The 27119-nt window shown below is 42.4% G+C and overlaps 1 protein-coding gene across 5 annotated transcripts; it reads left to right on the top strand.

The window, feature by feature from the left end:
- Nucleotides 1-3878: 3878 nt before the first annotated feature.
- LOC115205803 (NACHT, LRR and PYD domains-containing protein 12) lies at nucleotides 3879-25288 on the top strand. 5 transcript variants are annotated; one of them, XM_029772123.1, is made up of 11 exons: nucleotides 3880-4152; nucleotides 9598-9711; nucleotides 9824-9937; nucleotides 10047-10148; nucleotides 13733-13763; nucleotides 14207-14435; nucleotides 14689-16468; nucleotides 16559-16729; nucleotides 19997-20170; nucleotides 24081-24127; nucleotides 24270-25288. In XM_029772123.1, exons 1-11 carry the CDS (start codon nucleotides 4127-4129, stop codon nucleotides 24833-24835), a joined length of 3354 nt encoding a protein of 1117 aa, XP_029627983.1. In that variant the 5' UTR covers nucleotides 3880-4126; the 3' UTR covers nucleotides 24836-25288. The 5 variants fall into 5 exon arrangements, with proteins under 5 accessions (XP_029628021.1, XP_029627983.1, XP_029627992.1 ...); XM_029772161.1 differs by having other exon boundaries at nucleotides 3879-4152; nucleotides 19997-24127; nucleotides 24270-24320; XM_029772143.1 differs by lacking the exon at nucleotides 3880-4152 and having other exon boundaries at nucleotides 9658-9711; nucleotides 9824-9861.
- Nucleotides 25289-27119: the final 1831 nt, after the last annotated feature.

Genomic DNA, 27119 nt, shown 5'->3' with positions numbered 1-27119 from the left:
TTTAGGTACCTTTAGGCAAACTTCAAGTGGGCTGTCATGTGCCTTTTGCTGAGGAGTGGCTTCCGTCTGGCCACTCTTCCAAAAAGGCCTGATTGGTGGAGTGCTGCAGAGATGGTTGTCCTTCTAGAAGGTTCTCCCATCCCCATAGAGGAACTCTGGAGCTCTGTCAGAGTGACCACTGAGTTCTTGGTCACCTCCCTGACCAAGGACCTTCTCCCCCGATTGCTCAGTTTGGCTGGGCGGCCAAAGCTCTAGGAAGAGTCTTGGTGGTTCCAAACTTCTTCCATGTAAGAATGATGGAGGCCACTGTATTCTTAGGGACCTTCAATGCTGCAGAAATGTTTTGGTACCCTTCACCAGATCTGTGCCTCGACACAATCCTGTCTCGAAGCTCTACGGCCAATTCCTTCGAGCTCATGACTTGGTTTTTGCTCTGACATGCACTGTCAACTGTGGGACCTTATATAGACAGGTGTGTGCCTTTCAAAATCATGTCCAATCAATTGAAGTTACCACAGGTGGAATCCAATCAAGTTGTAGAAATGTCTCCAGGATGATCAATGGAAACAGGATGCACCTAAGCTACATTTTTAGTCTCATAGCAAAGGGTCTGAATACTTACTCAAGTAAGATATTTCTGTTTAATTTTTTCTAGAATAGCAATTTTATAGATTAGCATGTCTAAAAACATGTTTTCACTTTGTCATTATGGGGTATTGTGTGTTGATTAATTAGGATTGAAAAAAAAATCTGTTTTAAAATAAGGCTGTAACGTAACAAAATGTGGCAAAGGTCAAGGGGTCTGAATACTTTCCGAATGCACTGTATGATCAATGGCTAAATCTGGTGCAGCATTTGTTGTGCATGGTCCCTGACAAATGAATTAATAAAATAAGGAAAGGAGACAAGGAGAGGAGACCATTTTGGACAATGGACATTCCTCTTAGTTGATGTAGTGCTCAGAGGAAAAGTTTTTCCTTGTTGCAGGTCTAGGATCAGTCCTCAACCCTAACCTTAACCATTAGTGGTGGAATTTCTAAACTGACTCAAGATCAGCAACTAGGGGTAACTTCACCCTACACCCAATGTAGTCTGTTGGGTCAAAGGGCATGGGGTCAGAGGGGAAAGATGAAGGCCTCAGCAGTCTGAGTCCATCCCCTCCGGGCATGCCGTCTGGCAGCTGCTGGGAGCCGGGTCGCTGGAGGTCAAAGCATTGGGTAGAGGTAGTGACGCTACTGTTCCTGGTGTAGGTCTCCTGGAGGGGTAGCAGTTCTTCACTGTGTACACGCCCACCCACACCTCATCTGGTGTAGGTCTCCTGGAGGGGGTAGCAGTTCTTCACTGTGTACACGCCCACCCACACCTCATCTGGTGTAGAAATGAGGGGCAGGTAGGATTAGGATTTACTTTCTCCCCCAGTGGAAATTCATACGTTAAAAAGTGAAGCTGCTTACACATAGAAAATCACAGGTTAAAAATCTACATATAGTATAGTCCCCTAAGTATTTATTTGGACAGTGAAGCTAAAACGTTTAATGTGGTTCTATACTCCAGCATTTTGGATTTGAGATCAAATGTTTCATGTGAAGCATACAGAACATCACCTTTTATTTGAAGGAATTTTCATATCTGTTTTACTGTTTAGAAATGAAAAAAATAGTCCCCCCATTTGAAGGTCATAAGTATTTGGACAAATTCACTTATAGTGTATTAAAGTAGCTTAGTATTTGGTCCCATATTCCAAGCACGCAATTACTACATCAAGCTTTTGACTCTACAGGCATGATGGATGCATTTGCAGTTTGTTTTGGTTGTGTTTTGGAATATGTTGGGGCCCAATAGAAATGAATGGTAAATAATGTATTGTGTCATTTTGGAGTCACTTTTATTGTAAATAAGAATAGAATATGTTTCTGAACACTTCTACATTAATGTGGATGCTACCATGATTACAGATAATCATGAATGAATTGTGAATAATGATGAGTGAGAATGTTACAGAGGAACAAATATAATACACTCAAAACATGCTAAACTCTCACCATTACCAATAACAGGGGAAGTTAGCATTTTTGGGGGGGTATGATATTTATGCCTCTAACTTTCTCACTCATCATTATTCACAATTCATTCATGATTATCCATCATGTTAGCATCCACATCAATGTAGTGTTTAGAAACATATTCTATTCTTATTACTTACTTATTAAGACAATATACACAGGTAAAAGTTGTGTATTAATATCATGAATTTGACATCCTATTTATAGGGCTAATGGTAACTAATTCTAAACTTCCAAAGATCCAATCAGCCATGGATGAATGATAGTAAACCTAGCTTCATGTTGAAATGATGGTGTCCTTTGGGCAAATCCGTTGTCAATGTAGCCAACATAATCCCAACCTCACTCCGAATTTACTTTCACATACAGCTTGTGAACAAAAAGTTAGAGGAGTTACTTTAAACAATTCAATGTTATTTAGGTAGTCTACACAAATGAGTATGGAAACTGATCAGTGTCTAAATGTGTTGATGGTAGATAGATGGTAGACTTGTTCTCACTGAAGTGTATTACACCTCAGATACCAGTAGGAGTCCCTGTTCAGGCAGGAATCGTTGGACTGTATACAGTACCAGTCAAAAGTCTGGACACACCTATTCATTCAAGGGTTTTTCTTTATTTTCACAATTTTTTACATTGTAGAATAATAGTGAAGACATCAAAACTATGAAATAACACATATGGAATCATGTTGTAACCAAAAAAGAGTTAAAGAAATCAAAATATATTTTATATTTGAGATTCTTCAAAGTAGCCACCCTTTGCCTTGATGACAGCTTTGCACACTCTTGGCATTCTCTCAACCAGCTTCATGAGGTAGTCACCTGGAATGCATTTCAATTAACAGGTGTGAGTGGGGTCAGAGTGGTAAAATGCCCCTTATGCTTTGTATGCTTTGTATGTCTAGGATGTCTAGGACGTTGCATGCAAATCCAATCAGTTATTATTACATGTTAGCTTGAAGACCATGCCTTTGTACAGAGATGGAAACTGGTACAAAATGCCAAAAAGGTGGACTGCAAGGCTATGTTAAGTTAAATACATTATTATAGTAAGGGCCTTATAGTAAGTGCCAAATAAAGTAATATGGTTAAAGTTTTTATCTCAAATCAGCTGAAAAACGGACAATTTCAACAACAACAAAACATAAGTGAAATTGTGTACGTTTGGCTGGTTTTATTATAGCTAATACATAACCAAATCATTGATGGATCAGTAGATAAAAGAAACGCATGTCTCTCGTCTGCTGTCATACGCGTAATCACGCTCTCTCATCTGATTGTTCATTTCCCACGAACCGCAAGGCGACATCAGTGTTGCCAACTAATTTTCAGGGTAAATTGCTACAGGCAGGTTGATTTGTTGCTGAAAGTTGCTAAGTGGCGTTGTGATGTCATTGCGTGATAACGTAAAACTGCGTCATTACGTAGAATACACAGTAACGTTAGTCAAATTGACTGGCCATCTCGGCAAAAAATATGATTTGACATTTGTTCAGGTACAGACTCCCACGCTTTTCTGTACAATTTTGATTGAGACATGTTGATTGATGTTGTAAGTTCTGTTCAAGATCAAACATTCGTGACCAACTATATTCATTGGTTTGGTTCGTCGAACCCGTACTACTGCTGCTGCAGTCAGCCAACAATGATTTGCAATTTACTGAAATTGCTTCTGGCCTTCTGCAGACATCACTCACAATGCACTTTTGCAGCCAGGCACGTGTGTTGTGACTGAGTGTGTGACAGAGAAAATCGTTTTTGTGTCATTTAGAGTTCCAAATACATTTTTAAAAGTAGCTAAATTTGTTGCCAGGTGCTGTTTCAAATAAAATTTGCCAGGGTAGTCTGAAAAATTGCTAAAGCGGCAGTTGCGTCATCACACCCCCTCATCGGATTGGTCGATACTTGCGAATTCTTAGTCGGCATAATCCCTCATCTGATTGGTCGCGTAGGCTGCCCGTCTGACACTTTGGGATATGGCAAATATTGACGGCCCTCCTGCTCCTGTCTGCATACCTGTGACTGGCTATGATCATGTCAACTTCTAAACTGTAATACTTCATGGAAGAACATAGTCATTTGTTCAAGTAAGTGTGTCAATTTGTTTTCTTCAGGGAGTCAATTATTTGGCATATTTTGACGACTGTAGGCTTACTTAATCCAGTTTTACTGTCTACTACGTCGACAAATCCATAGGGACCTTTGCCAGATAGGGCCTTCTCAAATATTAGTACCCCTGCTGTATGGTATCATAGACCAGCCTTTTTCAAACAGTGTTATGAGTACTACCATGGTCAGCAAGCCAGCTTATTGAAATAATGTATTTCTGTTTTTTATTTAGAATAAATTTGCCAACATTTCTAAAAACCTGTTTGTGCTTTGTCATTATGGGGTAATGTGTGTAGATTGATTTATTCCATTTTTAGAATGAGGCTGTAACGTAACAAAATGTGGAAAAAGTCAAGGGGTCTCAATACTTTTCGAATGCACTGTATCATACTAACTTTGAGCGTCTCAGATTTACATTGAATATGTTACGTCTAGTCTATGAGACGCACTGCAAAGTTTGGATTGTGTATGTAGCTGTCATTTTTAGACAGGCTATTCTAGAAATTTCTTTGACTCAATATGTTGAGCATTTAAACAATGCATTCTCACCTCTGTGTCTGGAGTACACACACACACACACACACACACACACACACACACACACACAGTCAAGAGTCTAGAATGCTAAACCAGTTTAACCACTTTATTCTCTATGGTAACCGTGGAGCACCTTAGTATAGTATGCTGCCCTGCTGTCTTTCTGTCACAGAAATAAAACTATGGGTGGGTCCATACAGTACATAATACAGTACAGGCCCTGGTCAAAAGTAGTGTAGTATGTAGGGAAAATGGTGCCATTTAGGACAGAGACATTATTTCTCACTTGTTGCCTAGTATATTAATGCCACTCATCTATTTATAGGCCCCAACTTGATTAAACTCAGGTCACACCTATGCTAGTTGGTTTATTAAGTTAGAAAACCTAGCCTAGCCAGAGAGGAAGACGAGAGGGTCACACACAAACATCCTGTGTATTAGATGGGTGTACCTAATAAACTGTAGATTGTATTTTCAACCAGCAACTATGGTGAAATAATGCAGATACATTTTTTACACTTTGGCAGTGTTAGTTTAATCAGCTCTTGTACAAAATTATATAAAACACAGGGAAAACAGAATTTGGACTGCAATGGGCCTTGGATCTAACAGGCAACATTCTGAAATACACTATGTATACAAAAGTATGTGGACACCCATTTAAATTAGTTGATTCGGCTATTTTAGACACACCCGTTGCTGACAAGTGTAAAAAATTGAGCACACAGCAATGCAATCTCCATAGACAAACATTGGCAGTAGAATGGCCTTACTGAAGAGCTCAGTGACCACCTTTCCAACAAGTCAGTTTGTCAAATTTCTGCCCTGCTAGAGCTGCCGCGGTCAACTTTAAGTGCTGCTAATGTGAAGTGGAAACGTCTAGGAGCAACAACAGCTCAGCCGCGAAGTGGTAGACCACACAAGCTCACAGAACAGGACCGCCGAGTGCTGAAGCGCGTAGCGCATAAAAATCGTCTGTCCTCGGGTTGCAACACTCACTACCAAGTTCCAAACTGCCTCTGGAAGCAACGTCAGCACAATAACTGTTTCTCGGGAGGTTAATGAAATGGGTTTCCATGGCCGAGCAGCCGCACACAAGCCTAAGATCACCATGAGTGGTGTAAAGTGTGCCGCCATTGGACTCTGGAGCAGTGGAAATGCGTTCTCTAGAGTGATGAATCACGCTTCACCATCTGGCAGTCCGACGTATGAATCTGGGTTTGACGGATGCCAGGAGAACGCTACCTGCCCAAATGCATAGTGCCAACTGTAAAGTTTGGTGGAGGAGGAATAATGGTCTGGGGCTGTTTTTCATGATTCGGGCTAGGCCCCTTAGTTCCAGTGAAGGGAAATCTTAATGCTACAGCATACAATGACATTCTAGACGATTCTGTGCTTCCAACTTTGTGGCAACAGTTTGGGAAAGGCCGTTTCCTGTTTCAGTATGACAATGCCCCTCAAAGCGAGGTCCGTACAGAAATGGTTTTTCGAGATCAGTGTGGAAGAACTTGACTGGCCTGCACAGAGCCCTGACCTCAACTCCACCTTTGGGATGAATTGGAACGCAGATTGCGGGCCTAATCGCCCAACATCAGTGCCCGACCTCACTAATGCTTGTGTGGCTGAATGGAAGCAAGTCCCTGCAGCAATGTTGCAACATCTAGTGGAAAGCCTTCCCAGAAGAGTGGAGGCTATTGTAGTAGCAAAGGGGGAGACTAAATCTATATTAAAGCCCATGATTTTGGAATGACCTATTCCACGAGCAGGTGTTCACATACTTTTGGTCTGTACACTGTAGTGTATATCATTAACCAGCATGGTCTCAAAGCTGGCTAGTCAGAGCATCCCTCCTCCGATTGGTTATTATGCCGTTTGATCAGTGTTTTTTTTGTATTTAATTCAGTTCTTCTTTTGACCTATGTGAGGTGCATTGCAACGAAGAGGCAGAATTTAACGCACATCTACCGGTTACCGCTGGATTTCTCAACACGGTACCAGCGGGAGATTACACTGAGCGAAGAACTAAAATAACCAGAGCTCAGAACTAGAATAATCATGGCTGCAAAGAAAAGAACAGGGGAATAAACTACCAGACCAGCTGATCTGACGTTGTTATGGTGTCAAGCCGGTTCAATACTAAACAGCGGAAATGGCATGGGAAATGGTAATTGTCTGCGTTCATTACTCCCAAACAGGAACAATGATATCGAAAAAGATTTATCGAAGAATCTGATATGACATCTGAAACAAAAGTATTTGACTGGAAATGTAGCCTGTCAATTATGAGGATTTATTTAACACGTTTAATTGCTGACAATTACTTAGCCAAATTACGCCTACATCGAGGCTACTCTTCTGTGAAAATATAGTTAGGGAAGACCAACTTTTTATTAATAATTACGACATTGTAAATTAAAGTGATATGGATTGCAGCAACGTGTTGATACAGTGCCTTTGGAAAGTATTCAGACCCCTTGACTTTTTCCAGATTTTGTTACATTACAGCCTTATTCTAAAATGTATTCATATTTTTTCCACCCTCAATCAACACACAATTTCCAATAATGACAAACCAAAAACAAGTTTGTAGACATTTTTGCTAATTTATTAAAAGTAAAAACTGAAATATGACATTTACATGAGTATTCAGACCCTTTACTCAGTACTTTGCCAAAGAGTTTAATCTTGGTTTCATCAGTCCAGAGAGTCTTGTTTCTCATGGTCTGAGTTTTTAGGTGCCTTTTGGCAAACTCCAAGCGGGCTGTCATATGTCTTTTACTGAGGAGTGGCTTCCGTCTGGTCACTCTACCTTAAAGGTCTGATTGGTGGAGTGCTGCAGAGATGGTTGTCCTTCTGGAAGGTTCTCCCATCTCCACAAAGGAACTCTAGAGCTCTGTCAGAGTGACCATCGGGTTCCTGGTCAACTCCCTGACCAAGGCCCTTCTCCCCCGATTGCTCATTTTGGCCGGGTGGCCAGCTCTAGGAAGAGTCTTGGTGGTTCCAAACTTCCATTTAAGAATGATGGAGGCTACTGTGTTCTTGGGGACCTTCAATGCTGCAGAATCTTTTTGCTACCCTTCCCCAGATCTGTGCCTCGACACAATCCTGTCTCGGAGCTCTACGGACAGTTCCTTCGACCTCATGGCTTGGTTTTTGCTCTGACATGCACTGTGGGACCTTATATAGACAGGTGTGTGCCTTTCCAAATCATGTCCAATCAATTGAATTTACCGCAGGTGGACTCCAAGTTGTAGAATCGTCTCAAGGATGATCAATGGAAACAGGATGCACCTAAGCTACATTTTTAGTCTCATAGCAAAGGGTCTGAATACTTATTCAAGTAAGATATTTCTGTTTTTATTTTTTATAGAATAGCAATTTTATTGATCAGCATGTCTAAAAACATGTTTTCACTTTGTCATTATGGGGTATTGTGTGTTGATTTTCCCTGACATCCAAAAGTACTCGTCACATTTTGAATGGTTAGCAGGACAGAAATGTTTTCTAATTCACACACTTATCAAGAGAACATCCCTGGTCATTCCTACTGCCTCTAATCTGGCGGACTCACTAAACACATACTTCGTTTATAGTGTTGGAGTGTGCCCCTGGCTATCCATAAATAAATAAAAACAAGAAAATGGTGCTATTTGGTTTGCTTTATATAATGAATTTGAAAATATTTTATACTTTTACTTTTGATACTTATTAAGTATATTTTATCAATTACGTTTACTTTTGATACTTAAGTATATTTTAAACCAAATACATTTAGACTTTTATTCAAGTAGTATTTTACTGGGTGACTTTCACTTTTACTTGAGTCATTTTCTATTAAGGTATCTTTACTTTTACTCAAGTATGGCAATTGCGTACTTTTTCCACCACTACACGTTGGAAATATTACTCATCACTACCAGTCTAACCACAATAAATGTATTACAATACAATAGAATTTGATAAAAAATACAACACAATCACGATTTAGTTTCAAATGTGTAGCCTATATTGCCGTAGTAGATTTGCCGTGATCAATGAAATACTTTTGTTTCAGTTGTACAGAATGATTGTCAAGTAGATAAATCGCCCTTAGTCTCCTCAAATAGCAGGATTACATTGTTCCGATGATAATACCACCATGTTGGCAGCAATCAGGACTAAGAGTAAACCACAACATCCGCTTTAGGGAGAGGTACAATGGTGGCCTATAATAGTTAACGATAATCTATTTGCCATCGATGGTTGCAGTTGGCCCACTATGTTTTCTCTTTTGGAATATGTTAAACTGTCTGCATTCACACAGGCAGCCCAATTTGGATGATTTTTTTACATTTGTCTTTTGACTTATCACATCAGATATTTTCATCCAGATCTTTTCCAGAGCTAATCTGACTGGTCAAAATAAAACATATTATAGTTAGGCTGCCTGTCTAAACGCAGCCACTGAGACTTAGGCCAGGATTCAAACCTACTGTATCTCACATTGTAGTGCGTTTGACATTTTAAAGGTAATTTCCGATTGAGGCAACAAATGCAGCTTTTACTGTTAATGCAATCTCTGCAAGCGCAGGAACATTGCCTTTAAAACGAACATCATTGACAGTGCCATCGGATTGAATCCCGGGCCGGCCTCAGTGATACGAGCAGCAGTGTGAAACAAAAATATTGAAGAGTAAACCCGACACAAGGCCTACTTGTGAACACCCACAGAGAGCATCTGCACTTGCACAGGAGTTCTCTTCACTCTGCTCAACATGATAGCTGCATGACAACAATAGCGAAGGAGATTGGCATCTCAGTTCGTGCTCTTTGTTGTGGAAATCTGTCAAATGCTGCTTTTAAAATTCTACCTTTTTAAATGCTATTTTCCTATGGTTTTCTTGTAGGGTCCATCAAGCGAGACCAGACTCGCCCGTGTCAAGCTCTTGGTCAATCAAGAGTGATAAGTCAATGAATCACATTATGAACTTCAATGATGCTGCTGTCAATACCGATGAGAAGTGAGGAACTTATCGGTGGTAATCTTATTGGCAACATTATGAAATGTATCATCAATTTAATCAGATACACATAGCCTGTAAGTTGAGTCCTTTCATGTTGGGTTATTTACAGGGTTCAGCAAGAGAGACCAGACTCGCCCGTGCCTAGCTGTATGTCACTGAAGAGTGATACTTCAATGCATAAAAGAATCAATTTCAAAGATGGCACTGTCAAAACAGATGAGAAGTGAAGACTTTGCTTGTTATATTATCATAGGCAACATTTTAGAAATGTTTCATCACTGTATAGTAAGAGCCCTTTATAAGCTGACCAGTCCATATTTGGTTATTTACAGGGTCCAAGACTCACCTATGACTAGCTGTATGGTCCTGGAGAGTGATACTTCAATGGATAATACAACATATTCCATGAAGGGGGCAAATTTAACTGATCAAAAGTAAGTTTATCTTATTTTATCATCTTAATACGCGATGAAAGGGACTGGCCATTGGTTTGCAATGTTCATAGCAATAATACATGCTGGAGTATTGTGGCAAAGGGAGGGAATGTCACCATTAACCTTCAACATTTTTGAAACTTTCAAAGATTTAAGGTAATTTTCATAACATACAGTACCAGTCAAAAGTTTGGACACACATACTCATTCAATGGTTTTTCTTTATTTTTACTATTTTCTTCTACGTTGTAGAATAATAGTGAAGACATCAAAACTATGAAATAGCAAATATGGATTTAAAAAAAAATAATTATTTCAGCTTTATTTAACCAGGTAGGCTAGTTGAGAACAAGTTCTCATTTGCAACAAAACATTTACAGCAAATCATGTAGTAACCAAAAATGTGTAAAACAAATCAAAATATATTTTATATTCTTCAATGTAGCCACCCTTTGCCTTGATGACAGCTTTGAAATCTTGGCATTCTCTCAACCAGCTTCACTTGGAATGCTTTTCCAACAGTCTTGAAGGAGTTCCAACATTTGCTGAGCACTTGTAGGCTGCATTTCCTTAACTCTGCGGTCCAACTCATCCCAAAACATCTCAATTGGGTTGAGGTCAGGTGATTGTCGAGGCCAGGTCATCTGATGCAGCATTACATTACTCTCCTTCTTGGTCAAATAGCCCTTACACATCCTAGAGGTGTGTTGGGTCATTGTCCTGTTGAAAAATAAATTATAGTCCCACTAAGCGCAAACCAGATGGGATGGCGTATCACTGCAGACTGCTGTGGTAGCCATGCTGGTTAAGTGTGCCTTGAATTCTAAATAAATCACAGACCGTGTCACCAGCAAAGCACCCCCACACCATCACACTTCCTCCTCCATGCTTCACAATGGGAACCACACATGCAGAGATCATCCGTTCACCTACTCTGCGTCTCACAAAGACACAGCGGTTGGAAACAAAAATCTCAAATTGGGACTCACCAGACCAAAGACAAATTCCACCGGTCAAATGTCCATTGCTTGTGTTTCCAGCTCTGAGACAGGATTGTGTCGAGGCACTGATCTGATGAAGGGTACCAAAACATTTCGGCAGCATTGAAGGTCCCCAAGAACACCGTGACCTCCATCATTCTTAAATGGAAGAAGTTTGGAACCACCAAGACTCTTCCTAGAGCTGGCCACCCGGCCAAACTGAGCAATCAGGGGAGAAGGGCCTTGGTCAGGGAGGTGACCAAGAACCCGATGGTCACTCTGACAGAGTTCCAGAGATCCTCTGTGGAGATGGCAGAACCTTCCAGAAAGACAACCATCTCTGCAGCACTCCACAAAACAGTCCCTGTTTGGGGGCGGCAGGTAGCCTAGTGGTTAGAGCGTTGGGCCAGTAACCGAAAGGTTGATGGATCGAATCCCTGAGCTGACAAGGTAAAAATCTGTCATTCTGCCCCCGAGCAAGGCAGCTAACCTACTGTTCCCCAGGCGCCGAAGATGTGGATGTCGATTATGGCAGCCCCCTCTCTGATTCAGAGGGGTTGGGTTAAATGCGGAAGACACATTTCAGTTGAAGGCATTCAGTTGTACAACTGACTAGGTATCCCTATTTCCCTTTCCCAATCAGGCCTTTATGGAAGAGTGGCCAGACGGAAGCCACTCCTCAGTAAAAGGTACATGACGGCCCGCTTGGAGTTTGCCAAAAGGCACCTAAAGGAAACAAGATTCTCTGGTCTGATGAATCTCAAGATTGAACTCTTTGGCCTGAATGTCTGGAGGAAACCTGGCACCATCCCTACGGTGAAGCATGGTGGTGGCAGCATCATGCTGTGGGGATGTTTTTCAGTGGCAGGGACTGGGAGACTAGTCAGGGTTGAGGGAAAGTGGACCGGACAAAGTACAGAGAGATCCTTGGTGAAACCTTGCTCCAGAGTGCTCAGGACCTCAGACTGGGGGTGAAGATTCACCTTTCAACAGGAGAACGACCCTAAGCACACAGCCAAGACAACGCAGGAGTAGCTTTGGGACAAGTCTCTGAATGTCCTTGCGTGGGCCAGCCAGAGCCTGGACTTGAACCCGATCAAACATCTCTAGAGAGGTCTGAAAATAGCTGTGCAGCGATGCTCCCCATCCAATCTGACAGAGCTCGTGAGCATCTGCAGAGAAGAATGGGAGAAACTCCCCAAATACACGTGTGCCAAGCTTGTAGCGTCTTACCCAAGAAGACTCGAGGCTGTAATCACTGCCAAAGGTGCTTCAATAAAGTACTGAGTAAAGGGTCTGAATACTTATGCAAATATGATATTTCAGTTTTTTATTTGCTAAAATAAAAAAATAAAACAGTTTTTGCTTTGTCGTTATGGGGTATTGTGTGTAGATTGAGGAGGGGAAAAAACTATTGAATCAATTTTAGAATAAGGCTGTAATGTAACAAAATGTGGAAGAAGTTAAGGGGTCTGAATACTTTCCAAATGCACTGTATATTTTGATAAGTTTTTATTTATTTTACTACATTATTATGTCTTTGCTGTAAATGTTTTGTGGCCGAACTGGTGGCAGTTGTGAAAAAAGTCAATATTTGGAAGAGTTGCAGAGGTAATTGCAAATGATGCCAATGTTGATTCAGATGCTGTTTCCATTCATTAGGCTTTTTTCTCTTGAACAATATGGTCCCCCAAAACATTTTTTAAAGTGCTTTTGATAGTAGGTGCCAGGCGCACCAGTTTGTGTCAAGAACTGCAACACTGCTGGGTTTTTTACGCTCAACAGTTTCCCGTGTGTATCAAGAATGGTCCGCACTCTTAGAAAAAAATAGTTTCGAAAGGGTTTTTCGGGCTGTCCTCATAGGAAAACCCTTTTTGGTTCCAGGAAGAACCATTTTGGGTTCCATGTAGAATCCTCTGTGGAAAGGGTTCTACATGGAACTCATAATGGTTCTACTTGGAATCAAAGGGGTTCTAATTGGAACCAAAAAGGGTTCTTCAAAGGGTTATCCTATGGGGATAGCTAAATAACCCATTTAGGTTCTCAATGGCACATTTCTTTCTAAGAGTGCACCACCCAAAGGACATCCAGCCAACACAACTGTGGGAAGCATTGGAGTCAATATGGTCTAGCATCCCTGTGGAATCCATCCAACACCTTGTAGAGTCCATGTCCTGACGAGTTGAGGTATTCTGAGGGGAAACAGGGGATACAACTCAATATTAGGAAGGTGTTCCTAATGTTTGGTATACTCAGTGTAAATGAAGATGAAGAAAATATATTTTATATGAATACATTTTTTAAAAAGTTATTCAAGTATAAATGACTTATAAATGTATTATTAAAACATATAAATTAATAGAATCATAGATTGCCAAGAATTACCCTAATTAATTACCAAAATTACAGTAACTTTCGAAATTACCGGTTAATTTTGCAACCCTACACTGGAGACAAAAAAAACAGGAAGCTTAAATTTACTTAATCTTTTCCCCCAATTGTTATTCACAATGTCCTGTGATCACATTCAGTACTTTACTTTTGTATTGCCTATTGAATTAAAAACACTGAATGGAATTAATCAGAAATGTGTTTTACTCACAGGGACACAATTGACCTGTCTCCCATTCTCCAGGTATGTACTGTAGTGTTTATTTTTATAGTGGGTCTGCCCACCAGACATTCACATTTAACTCTAGCTTACTTATTTTGTCTACTGTACCCTGTCATGGAAATTCTAACCAATAAGGAGAGTCATTTCTTCAAACAATCAGACTGTAGGTGATTTGTTGAGAGCCCAATGATTCTGAGGAATCATGGGTCTTGTATGTATATATATATATATATATAGAGAGAGAGAAGCACAGCGTTAGTAGAACATGAAATGTCTTACTATTGTTAAGCATATAATTGTTAACTATTAATATTAAACAAATCAGGTAACTATGTAACTTTTCTCTCACAACCCCTCTCATCTGCCTGTCTACTTCACTTTCGCTATTAAATAATAAGATGCTTACTACCCACTGAAAGATTCCTGTGGTTTTATCATAGTATTGATGATTATGCTGTTTTCAGAGGCTTGAAGACAGTGTTCTCAAGTTCTGGTTGGATGAGATGAAGACTTACAAAAGGGATCTAAGTCAGGAGTATCCACACCAATTTGATAGTAATCTGGAAAATAGTAATGTCTTGAATGATGTTACGATGATGCTACAGAAATGTGCCAGAGAAGGAGCTTTAAAGATCACACTGCACTCTCTATGGATTTCCAACCAGGAATCGCTTGCTCACACAGTGGAGGAAAGTAAGTTGTTAAAGCGATCATCATATCAGTAGAAATGTGAAAGACAGTACAGATGTTTCAGCCAAGAGGGTCCAGGTGGTTAGTGGAACTAAGAAAACATTTCCTTTCATGGCTGTGTTGTAGTTTATATTGACCTGGTCTGAGTTGTTCCGTGACTTAATGCCCATTCTACACTGTCATTTGCTGAGCCCCTGTTCTATCACTGACATTTCTGAATGACATGAACACTCTGTGAATGTTGTTTTCTTCTCAGATGAAGTCTTAAGGACATGTCAAGAAAAGCTCAAATCGAGTCTCAGGAATAAGTCTGAATATGTGTTTGAGGGTCTCCCAAAGCAAGGTTATCCAACACTTCTAAATGATATCTACACAGATATGTACATCACTGAGGGTGGTAGAGGAGAGGTTGAAGATGAACATGAGGTAGGACAGATTGAGAATGTATCCAAGAGAGCAGCAACACAAGAGACTGTGATCAAAAGTAATGACATTTTCAACCCATTACCTGGACAAGAGGGAACTATCCGGTCTGTGCTCACAAAGGGAGTCGCTGGAATTGGAAAAACTGTCTCTGTGCAAAAGATCATATTGGACTGGGCTGAAGGAAAGGCAAATCAGGACATTTGTTTCATACTTGCACTTCCATTTCGTGTGTTGAATCTGATCAAACACGAAGATTACAGCTTGATTCAGATTATTCACAATTTCTTCCCAGAGATGCAAGAGTTAAAAAGTATTGACAGTGATCAGAACAAAGTTTTGTTAATCTTCGATGGTCTGGATGAGTGTCAACTTCCTCTAGACTTCCAGAACAATGAAACATGTTGTGATGCCCATGAGTCAACTTCAGTGGATGTGCTGCTGACAAACCTCATCAAGGGAAATCTGCTTCCCTCTGCTCTCCTCTGGATAACCACACGACCTGCAGCTGCCAATCGCATCCCACCTGAATGCTTTTACAGGGTGACAGAGGTGAGAGGGTTCAATGACCAACAGAAGGAAGAATACTTCACCAAGAAAATCCTTGATAAGAGTCTGGCTAGCAGAATTACCACACACGTGAAGTCATCAAGGAGCCTCTACATCTTGTGCCACATACCAGTGATCTGCTGGATTGTAGCCAATGTTCTACAGGGACTACTGGTAGAAGCATGTAGCAACGAAATTCCCTGCACTTTGACACAGATGTACTCTAATTTAGTGGCCCTTCAACTACAAATGAAGAGCAAGAGGTCCCAAAGCACTAACCAGTCCAAGTCAGAGGATGACATCATTCAGAAACTGGGGGAGTTAGCTTTCCAACAGCTGGAGACTGGAAATCTTGTATTCTACGAAGAGGACCTGAAAGAGATCGACATTGATGTCAGTGAAGCATCAGAGTATTCTAGTTGGTTTACGGAGATCTTTAAGGAAGAATTTGTTCTGCACCAAAAGAGGATATTCTGCTTTGTGCATCTGAGTGTTCAAGAGTTCCTGGCTGCTTTGTTTGTGTTTCTGACATTTCAAAGAAGTGGAAAAAATCTACTGGACAAATCACTACTTGCGAGGTTGTCATTGAAAGGACGATCTTTAATCAACCTGTACAAGAGTGCAGTGGACCGAGCATTACAGAGTCAGAATGGACACCTGGACCTTTTCCTTCGCTTCCTTCTGGGCCTTTCACTGGAGTCAAATCAGGCTGCCTTAAAGGGCTTGACACAAACACAGGCAGGAAGCAGCACAGAGGACATTCAGAGAACAGTGCAGTACATTAAGGAGAAGATCAAAGAGTATCCCTCTCCACAGAGGTGCATCAATCTTTTCCACTGTCTGAATGAACTTAATGACAACACCCTAGTGCAGGAGATCCAACGTTACCTGAGCTTAGGCTCCCTACAAGTAAGGAACCTTACACCTACACAGTGGTCGGCTCTGGCCTTTGTGTTGCTGACTTCACAGGAGGACCTGGATGTGTTTGAACTGAAGAAGTATGTCCAATCTGATGGAGGGCTTTTGAGGCTGCTGCCAGTGGTGAAGTTATCAAGAATGGCAAGGTTAGTACCAGTCTCAGCACTTTGATAATGCATTTTTTTGCAAAATAAACTCAAGTCATAACTGAGATACAATGCCGCTCACATCTACAGATTGGATGGTTGCAATCTTACTGACAAATGCTGTGATGCCTTGGCCTCGGTCATAGGCACAAGCTCTAGTCTAGTAGAGCTGGACCTAAGCGACAACAACCTGCAGGATTCAGGAGTGAAGCTCCTCTCCAAAGGATTGGGGAATCCACACTGTAACCTGGAGATACTTCGGTGAGTACTGTGCATGTACAGTCAGGTCAATAATTATTGTCACCCTTGGTAAAGATGAGCAAAAAATACTCCATAAAATACATATTGCCATGGGGTTGTGTTTGGTTGTAAACACAACCAAATATCAACATTTTGAAGGAGATCTGCTTGGATAGTTCCATCTGTGCCACTGACTTAGTCTGACTTTTTTTATTCTAGTTTGTCTACAAATTAGTAATTGATATGCTGGATTTACGTCTCCATCTCAACCAAAAATCTAAGTTAAAGAATAGGACTAAATCAAACTTTTTTTATACTGTATTTAAAGTTTGAGTTGATTTATTCCTATTCTTTAACTTCGATTTTTGGTTGAGATGAAGACGTGAATCAAACATATTGTAAATATTATTAATTTGTAGACCAACTAGAATTAAAGCCAGACTTAGTCAGTGGCAGAGATGGAACTATCCAAGCAGAATATACATATCCTTCAAATGTTATTTGGTTGCGTTGACAACTTTTCAAATACACTAAATACCCAATAACTTGTCGACAACTGAAGTTAACAATGATATGTTGGGTTCACGTCTCTAACTCAAACAAAAATACAAGTTAAAGAATGGTATTCAGCCAGTGGCTCAGATGTAACTTTCCAAGCAAATCAAATCAAATGTTATTGGTCACATACACATGGTTAGCAGATGTTAATGCGAGTGTAGTGAAATGCTTGTGCTTCTAGTTCCGACAGTGCAATAATATCTAACAAGTAATCTAACAATTCCCCAACAACTACCTAATACACACAAATCGAAAGGGGTGAATGAGAATATGTACATATAAATATATGGATGAGCGATGGCCAAGCTACATAGGTAAGGTGCAATAAATTGTATAAAATACAGTATATACATATGATATGAGTAATGTAAGATATGTAAACATTATTTAAGTGGCATTATTTAAAGTGGCATTGTTTAAAGTGACTATGATCCATTTATTAAAGTGACCAGTGATTGGGTCTTAATGTACGCAGCAGCCTCTCTGAGTTTGTGATTGCTGTTTAGCAGTCTGATGGCCTTAAGATAGAAGCTGTTTTTCAGTCTCTCGGTCCCAGTAGATACATCTCATTTAAATGTTGATATTTGGTTGCATTGTCAACTAAACACAATTCAATATTACTTTTGTAATACAGTAAATAGCTTAAATTTATCTTACAAACTAATATAACATTCAACCTTAAAATGAGTAACACATCCATAGCCACATTGAGGTTACTGGAACTATAAATGTCTTCTCATGTAATCATATAAAGCGTGTATGTCCAAGATAGCCTGCATAGGTCGTCTTAGGTCTGTGGAGATCTTAACAATTGTTGTAGTAATTTGCACAGAATCTCAAATGGCATTGATCACTTGCACCAACTAGCCTACTTTTAATGTAATCTCAACTGCAATCCAGGTTATTTGGTTCAAATCAAATTTTATTGGTCACATACACATGGTTAGCAGATGTTAATGCGAGTGTAGCGAAATGCTTGTGCTTCTAGTTCCAACAGTGCAGTAATATCTAACAAGTAATCTAACAATTCCCCAACAACTACCTAATACACACATCTAAAGGGTGAATGAGAATATGTACATATAAATATATGGATGAGCGATAGCCGAGCAGCACAGGCAAGGTGCAATAGATGGTATAAAATACAGTATATACATGTGATATGAGTAAAGTAAGACATGTAAACAATATTAAAGTGGCATTATTTAAAGTGGCATTGTTTAAAGTGACTCGTGATCCATTTATTAAAGTGGCCAGTGATTGGGTCTTAATGTAGGCAGCAGCCTCTCTGAGTTAGTGATTGCTGTTTAGCAGTCTGATGGCCTTGAGATTGAGAAACAGCTTCTATCTCTCGATCCCAGCTTTGATGCACCTGTACTGACCTCACCTTCTGGATGATAGCAGTGTGAACAGGCAGTGGCTCGGGTGGTTGTTGTCCTTGATGATCTTTTTGGCCTTCCTGTGACATCAGGTGCGGTAGGTGTCATGGAGGGCAGGTAGTTTGCCCCCGGTGATGTGTTGTGCAGACCGCACCACCATCTGGATAGCCTTGCGGTTGAGGGCGGTGCAGTTGCTGTACCAGACGGTGGTACAGCCCGACAGGATGCTCTCGATTGTGTGTTTGTCAGGGTTTTGGCTGACAAGCCAAATTTCTTCAGCCTCCTGAGGTTGAGGCGCTGTTGCGCCTTCTTCACCACATTGTGTGGGTAGACCATTTCAGTTTGTCTGTGATGTGTACACCCAGGAACTTAAAATGTTCCACCTTCTCCACTGCTGTCCCTTCGATGTGGATAGGGGGGTGCTCCCTCTGCTGTTTCCTGAAGTCCACGATCATCTCCTTTGTTTTGTTGACGTTGAGTGAGAGGTTGTTTTCCTGACACCACACTCCGAGTGCCCTCACCTCCTCCCTGTAGGCTGTCTCGTCATTGTTGGTGATCAAGCCCACTATTGTTGTGCTGTCTGCAGACTTGATGATTGAGTTGGAGGTGTGCATGGCCACGCAGTTGTGGGTGAACAGGGAGTACAGGAGAGGGCTGAGCACACATCCTTTCGGGCCCCAGTGTTGAGGGTCAGCGAAGTGGAGATGTTGTTTCCTACCTTCACCACCTGGGGGCAGCCCGTCAAAGTCCAGGACCCAGTTGCACAGGGCAGGGTTGTTCTACTATTCGATGAAGCACAGTGATCTGTTGTGTAAATTAACAAAATATCTGTCATTGTATTCCCATTTGAACTTTTCTGTGCTTTTAAATGGTTGAAAACGCAGTGATAGATATTTGAGTGGCAACTAAACCAAAAATGAGACATTGTTTTTCCATTGGAATTTGGTTGTGCTTTTAGATGTTTGAAAGCATAGTGATAACACATTGGAAATTCAACTTTTGGCTGACTTTTTGAGTGGGTGAATAAAGGTTGACATGTTATTGATCAACGTCTCTACCAAATATTACCCAAATTTCCATGATGAAATGACATGGTGTGTCTAGTGGGAAAGGCCCATTTCGGCAGTGCAAGTGGCGAGATTGCAGGCCGAGGTTTCACTAATCCCCACTGCTACACATATTCACTATTTTGCATTGACATTTTTGCCAAGGTTCAGGGACAAATTAGTAACCGATTGTGAAAGGTGCTTTAGCATGTGAAATAAAAAAGGTTGCTTGTTTTTGCTCTTCAGTGAAAATGTCTGGCCCTCAACCACCCTCCAACCTTATTCCTCCCTCCATTTTTCTGCAGGCTCTCACTATGTGGAATTACAGACGAGGGCTGTGTTTCTCTAGCCATGGCTTTGAGTTCAAACTCAACACACCTTAAAGAGCTGGATCTGAGCTTCAACTATCCAGAGGAATCAGGGGTAGAGCAGCTTTCTGCTCTACTGGAGGATCCACACTGTAAACTAGAGGCACTGAGGTGAGTTATGCCTCATCTGCATTCATCTTTTAGGGAATATACAGTTTGTGCAGAAATAATATTGGAGTAATCACTAAACATGTTGAGCACAAATAAGTGACGTCAGGAAGCAGGTGCAGTTAGTGAGTTTAATAATAATGATTCAAGAGAAGCGTCTGACATAGAAACATAAACAATAGTACATGATGACTGATAACAAAAGAGTGCTATTTAAAGGGTAGGTAATCAAGGGAGTAATCAAGTCCAGGTGTGACTGACAAGACGCAGGTGTGTGTAATGATGGTTGCCAGGTGTGCGTAAAGATGGGTTGCCAGGACCGGTGGTTAGTAGACCCCCCGATGCGCGGCTCCAGCCGCAGGACGATACTGGCCAGGAGGACGGCCCCCGAGAGCGAGGAGCGGGCCCGTCTGGAATACAAAGATGGAAATCTCGGATGATGTTGGGATCTAGAATGTCATCCACCGGAACCCAACACCGCTCCTCTGGATCGTACCCCCCAGTCCACTAGATACTGGAGCCGACCCCCACGACGTCGGGAGTCCAGGAGTGATCTGACGGCATAGGCGACTCCCCTCGATGTACAAGGGAGGCGGAGGGGTGTCGTGGGGGATGGCATCAGCCAGGGGACCGGGAACCACCGGCCTGAGGAGGGAAATGTGAAAGATGGTGAGATCCGGTAGTTAGTGGGGAGTTGTAATCTGTAAGTTACCTCGTTGACCCTCCGGAGGACCTTGAACAGCCCCAGGCGAGCGGGAGGTTCCTAGTGGAGAGCCAGACACGATCACCAGGATGGAATAAGGGAGCCTTACTGCGGTGGCAATCCGTCTGCTCTTTCTGATGGCAGATGGTGCGCTGGAGTCTCACGTGGGCATCGTTCCATACCTCTTCTGTGCAGATAAACCACTCATCCACCGCAAGAGCTTCGATCTGGCTCAAGAGTCCATGGAGCCAGGGCTGGCTGATAACCCAGAACACACTGGAAGGGAGTCAGCCCGGTGGAGGAGTATCGCAATTAATTCTGGGCGTATTCAGCCCAAGGAAGGAATTGGGCCCACTCCCCCTGCCGGTCCTGGCAGTGGCTCCTCAGAAAACTCCCCAGCTCCTGGTTCATCCTCTCCACCTTCCCGTTAGACTGAGGCCGGTACCCGGAAGTGAGGCTGACCGTGACCCACAGCTTCTCCATGAAAGCCTTCCATACATGTGATGTGAATTGGAGGCCACAATCGGAGACGATAACTTCCACGAAGTCATAGTACCGGAAGACCTGCTGGAACAGTGCTTCAGCGACCTGAAGAGCGGTAGGGAGACCAGAGAGAGGGATGAAACGGCATGATTTAGAGAATCTGTCCACTATGACCAACATGGTTGTAAAACCATTGGAAGATGGGAGATCAGTGACAAAATCAATGGACAGATGAGACCAGGGACACTGAGACACGGGAAGGGGAAGGAGTTTCCCTGCTGGAGTTGACATAACGAGTGACATCCTGTGCCAGTACTTTCCAGAGATGGACTGAATGGTACTTGGATGTCCAGCAACAACAGCTGTGTGTGCCCAGGTCAATAGCCGATCCCTTATCCCCATGGGAACGTAGGTGCACTCAGGAGGACAGGTGGCAGGTGCGAGTTCCCTCTCCAGGGCCTGGCAAATGTCCACATCTACGTCCCAGAGCACGGGGGCTACGACTCGAGGGGGCGAGATTATGGGTGCACTCAAAACAGGAACTTCTCCCGAATCATAGAGACAGGACAGGGCATCGGCTTTGATGTTTTTTTTAACCTGGGTGATATGTCAGCGTGAAATCGAATCTGGGGAAGAAAAGGGCCCATCTGACTTGGCGTGGGTTAAGTCACCTTGCTGTCTGTATGTACTCCAGGTTCCGATGGTCGGTAAGAATGAGAAATGGGTCCTGGGTGCCCTCCAGCCAGTGTCTCCACTCCTCTAATGCCAGCTCCCAATCGGCAACATCGTAGTTCCTCTCTGCAGGAGACAGCTTTTTTGAGTAATATGCAAATGGCTCCAATTTCTGTGGATTACCTTGACGTTGGGACAGGACAGCCCCAACACCTACTTCTGAAGCGTCCACCCCCACCACAAAGGGCAGCGTAGGATCTGGATGTTTAAGCAACAGGGCGGAGGTGAAACGACCCTTCAGTAGGCTGAAGGCTTCGTCAGCTATAGAATTCCATCCCAACTTCCGGGACCACCCTTGAGGAGAGAAGTGAGAAAGGCGATCCAGCTAAAGTTCTTTAATTAATCGTCGGTAGAAGTTGACAAATCCCCAAAAACGTTGTAACCCCTTTATGGTGGTTGGGACTGGACATGGCCTGACAGCAGCCACCTTCCTCTCATCCATCATGACTCCTTGCTGGCCGATCTGGTAACCCAAAAAGGAGACCTCCTCTTGATGGAATTGGCACTTCACCGCCTTGATGTACAGGTGGTTGGCCAGGAAGCATTCCAGGACTACTCAGACGTGAGCGATGTGCTCCTCCAAGGTAGCCAAGTAGACCAGGATGTCATCGATATAGATGACCACCTGGCATCCAAGCATGTCCCGGAACACCTCGTTGACGAATGCCTGGAACACTGACGGAGCATTGGCTAATCCAAAAGGCATCACCAAGTACTCGTAGTGACCAGACATCGTGCTGAAGGCAGTCTTCCATTCATCCCCCCACGGATGAAATTGTAGGCACTCTGCAGGTCCAACTTGGTGAAAAACCGGGCCCCGCAGAGTTGTTCAATCGTGGCCGGCACCAACGGAAGAGGTAATGTAATTCAGATTTCTGTAATCGATGCAGGGAGCAATCCTCTGTCCTTCTTGGCCACGAAGAAGAAGCAGGGGAGGTGGATGTGCGATTGAAACCCTGCTGGAGAGCCTCCTGGATGTACTCCTCCATCGCCTTGGTTTCAGCCACCGACAGAGGGTAGATGCGGCTACACAGAGCCTGCAAACAGGTCGATGGCACAGTTCCATGGGCGATGAGGAGGGAGACAGGTGGTGCGGGTCTTGGGAAAAAACTCTGGGATGTTGGCCTGAAGGGCAACCACAGGACTCTCAACCAATGTGGAACCACAGGGAAAGGGTAAGCAGGTCTTCCAGCATTTGGGTACCCAGTTATTAGATGTAAATGAGGGCATCCAAGGATAGGTTGTCGTCTCGGGTACGCCGACTCCGTCTGGACCTCTTTGCACAATCCTCTTCTGAATAGGATGTGGATCGCTGGCTCATTCCATCCGCTGGATGCTGCTACTGTCTGAAAGGTGAATGAGTACTCTGTCGTGGTCTGGCCATCCTGCCCATCCTGCCGTAGTTGGAGCAGGCGCTCACCCCCCTCTCTGCCCTCCGGTGGACAGTCGAAGACTCCCCTGAACAGAGCCATGAACCGCTCATAGGAACCCAGCTCTTCCTCTCCTCTCTCCCAGACGGCCGTGGCCCACTCCAACGCCCGTCCAGTCAGCAGAGAAATGACCGTGGCAACCTTGGACCTCTCGGTGGTGGGGGCTCTCATCTGATGAGCGAAATAGAGGGAGCAGTGGAGTAGGAAGCCATGGCATTTCAACCCAGCTCTGTGCGTAATGATGGTTGCCAGGTGTGCGTAAAGATGGGTTGGCAGGACCGGTGGTAAGCAGACCGATGATGTTGAGCGCCAGAGTGGGGACAAAACCATACATTAAGTTAGTACTCTCTCGAAACGTTTGATATTTACACGTTCATGTATATAGAGCAGTGATCATAATTCAGTTGTTTGACTGTTGAATTCTAAACACATTTCAAAATGTGATAAAGTGAATTGTTACAATAAAAGTGCTCTGGCTCAGAAATTGCAGTAATACTAATGTTAACCACACATTTGCCACAGAACTGTAAAATATATGCTCACAGTTCTGGTTTTCAACTTTCAGTATTGACCGTCTTGGATCAAGCAGGGAAAAATGGAGGCTCTTGAAATGTAAGCTATGTTGTATTGTTTTATCTGTGGTGGTTTTAAATCTGTGAATCAAGGCTCTACCAGCCAGCAAACTTTCTCTGCCTCCGAATCTGTAAACAGATTGAAACTCCAGTCCTTCCTAACCCCTCTCTTTCATTAACAGATGCATGCCAGCTTACACTAGATTCAAACACAGCAAACAAAATGCTGCGAATAAGTGAAGATGGAAGAAACGTTGCAAAAACAAGGGAGGTGCAGCTATACGCCGATCACCCTGACAGATTCAGCCTGGCAATTGTACAAGTGCTGTGTAGAGAGAGTCTTTCTGATCGCTGCTACTGGGAAGTTGAATTTGGTTGTAAAACGACTAAGATTGCAGCAACGTATAGAGGGATACCCAAGATGGAGGATGGGTACAAAAGTTGGCTAGGCTGGAATGAAATGTCATGGAGTTGGTACTGCACAGATGATGGAGGTTTCTCAGCAAGACATAATAGAAAAAGGACTCCAGTTTGTGCCCCTCCCACAGATTCTAACCGGGTAGGAGTGTATTTGGACTGGCCTGCTGGCACTCTGACTCTGTATAGTGTCACCTTTGACATGGTGACTCTCCTGCACACATTTTACACCACTTTCACTGAGCCCATCTACCCTGCATTTTCTGTAGTTGACACACTTTGCATCTGTCCCATAGAATCTACCAATGAGACACATGAATATGCCCAATAAGGAGCCAGTTAGGGTATTTTCACATATAATTTGGTACCCTGATCTGGATCCCTATTGGGCATTCATAAGAGCTGGAAATAACTTTTTCAGGATGGACTTCACAGGAAGCACTTTATATATGTTAATTATGCTTGTTTGTATTGGTCAAGAAGAAACATTTAATGTACAGTATATGGGGAAAAATGGGTATTGTTTTGTATTTTATACTTTGTCAATGTAGATTTGATATATGAACATTTATATTTATAGATGTTATACTCTGTCAATGTTAATTTAAATATATATTCATATGGACAGTTATTAGATTGGAAGTGGATGTATTTGATCCACAACAATAGTTTAAATCATTATGTGACGGTAGAAAGAAAAGCTCTTTTGATATGCAGAAGGAAATAGTAGTCTAGATTGTTTACATTATCTGATTTTCAATTAAAACGTTCTTTTTAACCTACATTTATGAAGCATTAAGAGCTTGCAATCATACTTAATAGATTCACATCTGTAACAGTTAGCTGCAAAATTAACATAAGCAACAACAGTTTCCGTAGCCAAGCACAAACCAAGTGCAACATTTCATCATTATAGTGGTCCTGTATGACTCAGTTCGTAAAGGCATGCAATGCCAGGTATATGGGTTTGATTCCCGGGCCACCCGTATGTAAAATGAATGCACCCATGATTGTAAGTTGCTTTGGATAAAAGCATCTGCAAAATGACATGTATTACAGTAATAGTGAAGACATCAAAACTATGAAAGAACACATATGGAATCATGTAGTAACCAAAAAAGTGTTAAACAAATAAAAATGTTATATTTGAGATTCTTCAAAGTAGCCACCCTTTGCCTTGATGACAGCTTTGCACACTCTTCGCATTCTCTCAACCAGCTTCATGAGGTAGTCACCTGGAATACATTTCAATTAACAGGTGTGCCTTGTTAAAAGTTAATTTGTGGAATTTCTTTCCTTGATGCGTTTGAGCCAATCAGTTGTGTTGTGACAAGGTAGGGGTGTTATACAGAAGATAGCCCTATTTGGTAAAATACCAAGTCTGTATTATGGGAAGAACAGCTCAAATAAGCAAAGATAAATTACTTTAAGGCATGAAGGTCAGTCAATCTGGAAAATACCAAGAACTTTGAAGTGCTATGATGAAACTGGCTCTCATGAGGACCGCCACAGGAAAGGTAGACCAAGAGTTACCTCTGCTGCGGAGGATAAGTTCATTAGAGTTACCAGCCGCAGAAATTGCAGACCAAATAAATGCTTCACAGAGTCCAAGTAACAGACACATCTCAACATCAACTATTTTTTATTTATTTATCCTTTATTTAACAAGGCAAGTCAGTTAAGAACAAATTATTATTTACAATGACGGCCTACTCCGGCCAAACCCTGTCCTGGATGATGCTGGGCCAATTGTGTGCCGCCCTATGGGACTCCCAATCATGGCCGGTTGTGATACAGCCTGGAATCAAACCAGGGTCTGTAGCGACACCTCTAGCACTGAAATGCAGTGCCTTAGACCGCTGCGCCGCTCGGGAGCCCCAAAGCATATTGACAGTGGTGGGATGGGGACTGTTCAGAGGAGACTGCGTGAATCAGGCCTTCATGGTCGAATTGCTGCAAACAAACCACTACTAAAGGACACCAATAATAAGAAGAGACTTGCTTGGCCAAGAAACACAAGCAATGGACATTAGACCGGTGGAAATCTGTCTTTTGGTCTGATGAGACCAAATTTGAGATTTTTGGTTCCAACCGCTGTGTCTTTGTGAGACGCAGAGTGGGTGAACGGATGATCTCCACATGTGTAGTTCCCACCGTGAAGCATGGAGGAGGAGGTATGATGGTATGGGGGTGCTTTGCTGGTGACACTGTGAGTGATTTATTTAGAATTCAAGGCACACTTAACCAGCATGTCTACCACAGCATTCTGCAGCAATACGCCATCCCATCTGGTTTGTGCTTAGTGGGCCTATCATTTATTTTTCAACAGGACAATGACACAACACAGGCTGCATAAGGGCTATTTGACCAAGAAGGAGAGTGATGGAGTGCTGCATCAGATGACCTGGCCTCCACAATCACCCGACCTCAACCCAATTGAGATGGTTTGTGATGCGTTGGACCGCAGAGTGAAGGAAAAGCAGCCAACAAGTGCTCACCATATGTGGGAACTCCTTCAAGACTGTTGGAAAAGCATTCCAGGTGAATCTGGTTGAGAGAATGCCAAGAGTGTGCAAAGCTGTCATCAAGGCAAAGGGTGGCTACTTTGAAGAATC

The sequence above is a fragment of the Salmo trutta genome, chromosome 1 (genome assembly GCF_901001165.1).
Source record: "Salmo trutta chromosome 1, fSalTru1.1, whole genome shotgun sequence".
NCBI classification, from domain to species: Eukaryota; Metazoa; Chordata; class Actinopteri; order Salmoniformes; family Salmonidae; genus Salmo; species Salmo trutta.
The sequence above is the reverse complement of the archived record's forward strand: the minus strand, read 5'-3'. Positions and strand labels throughout refer to the sequence as shown.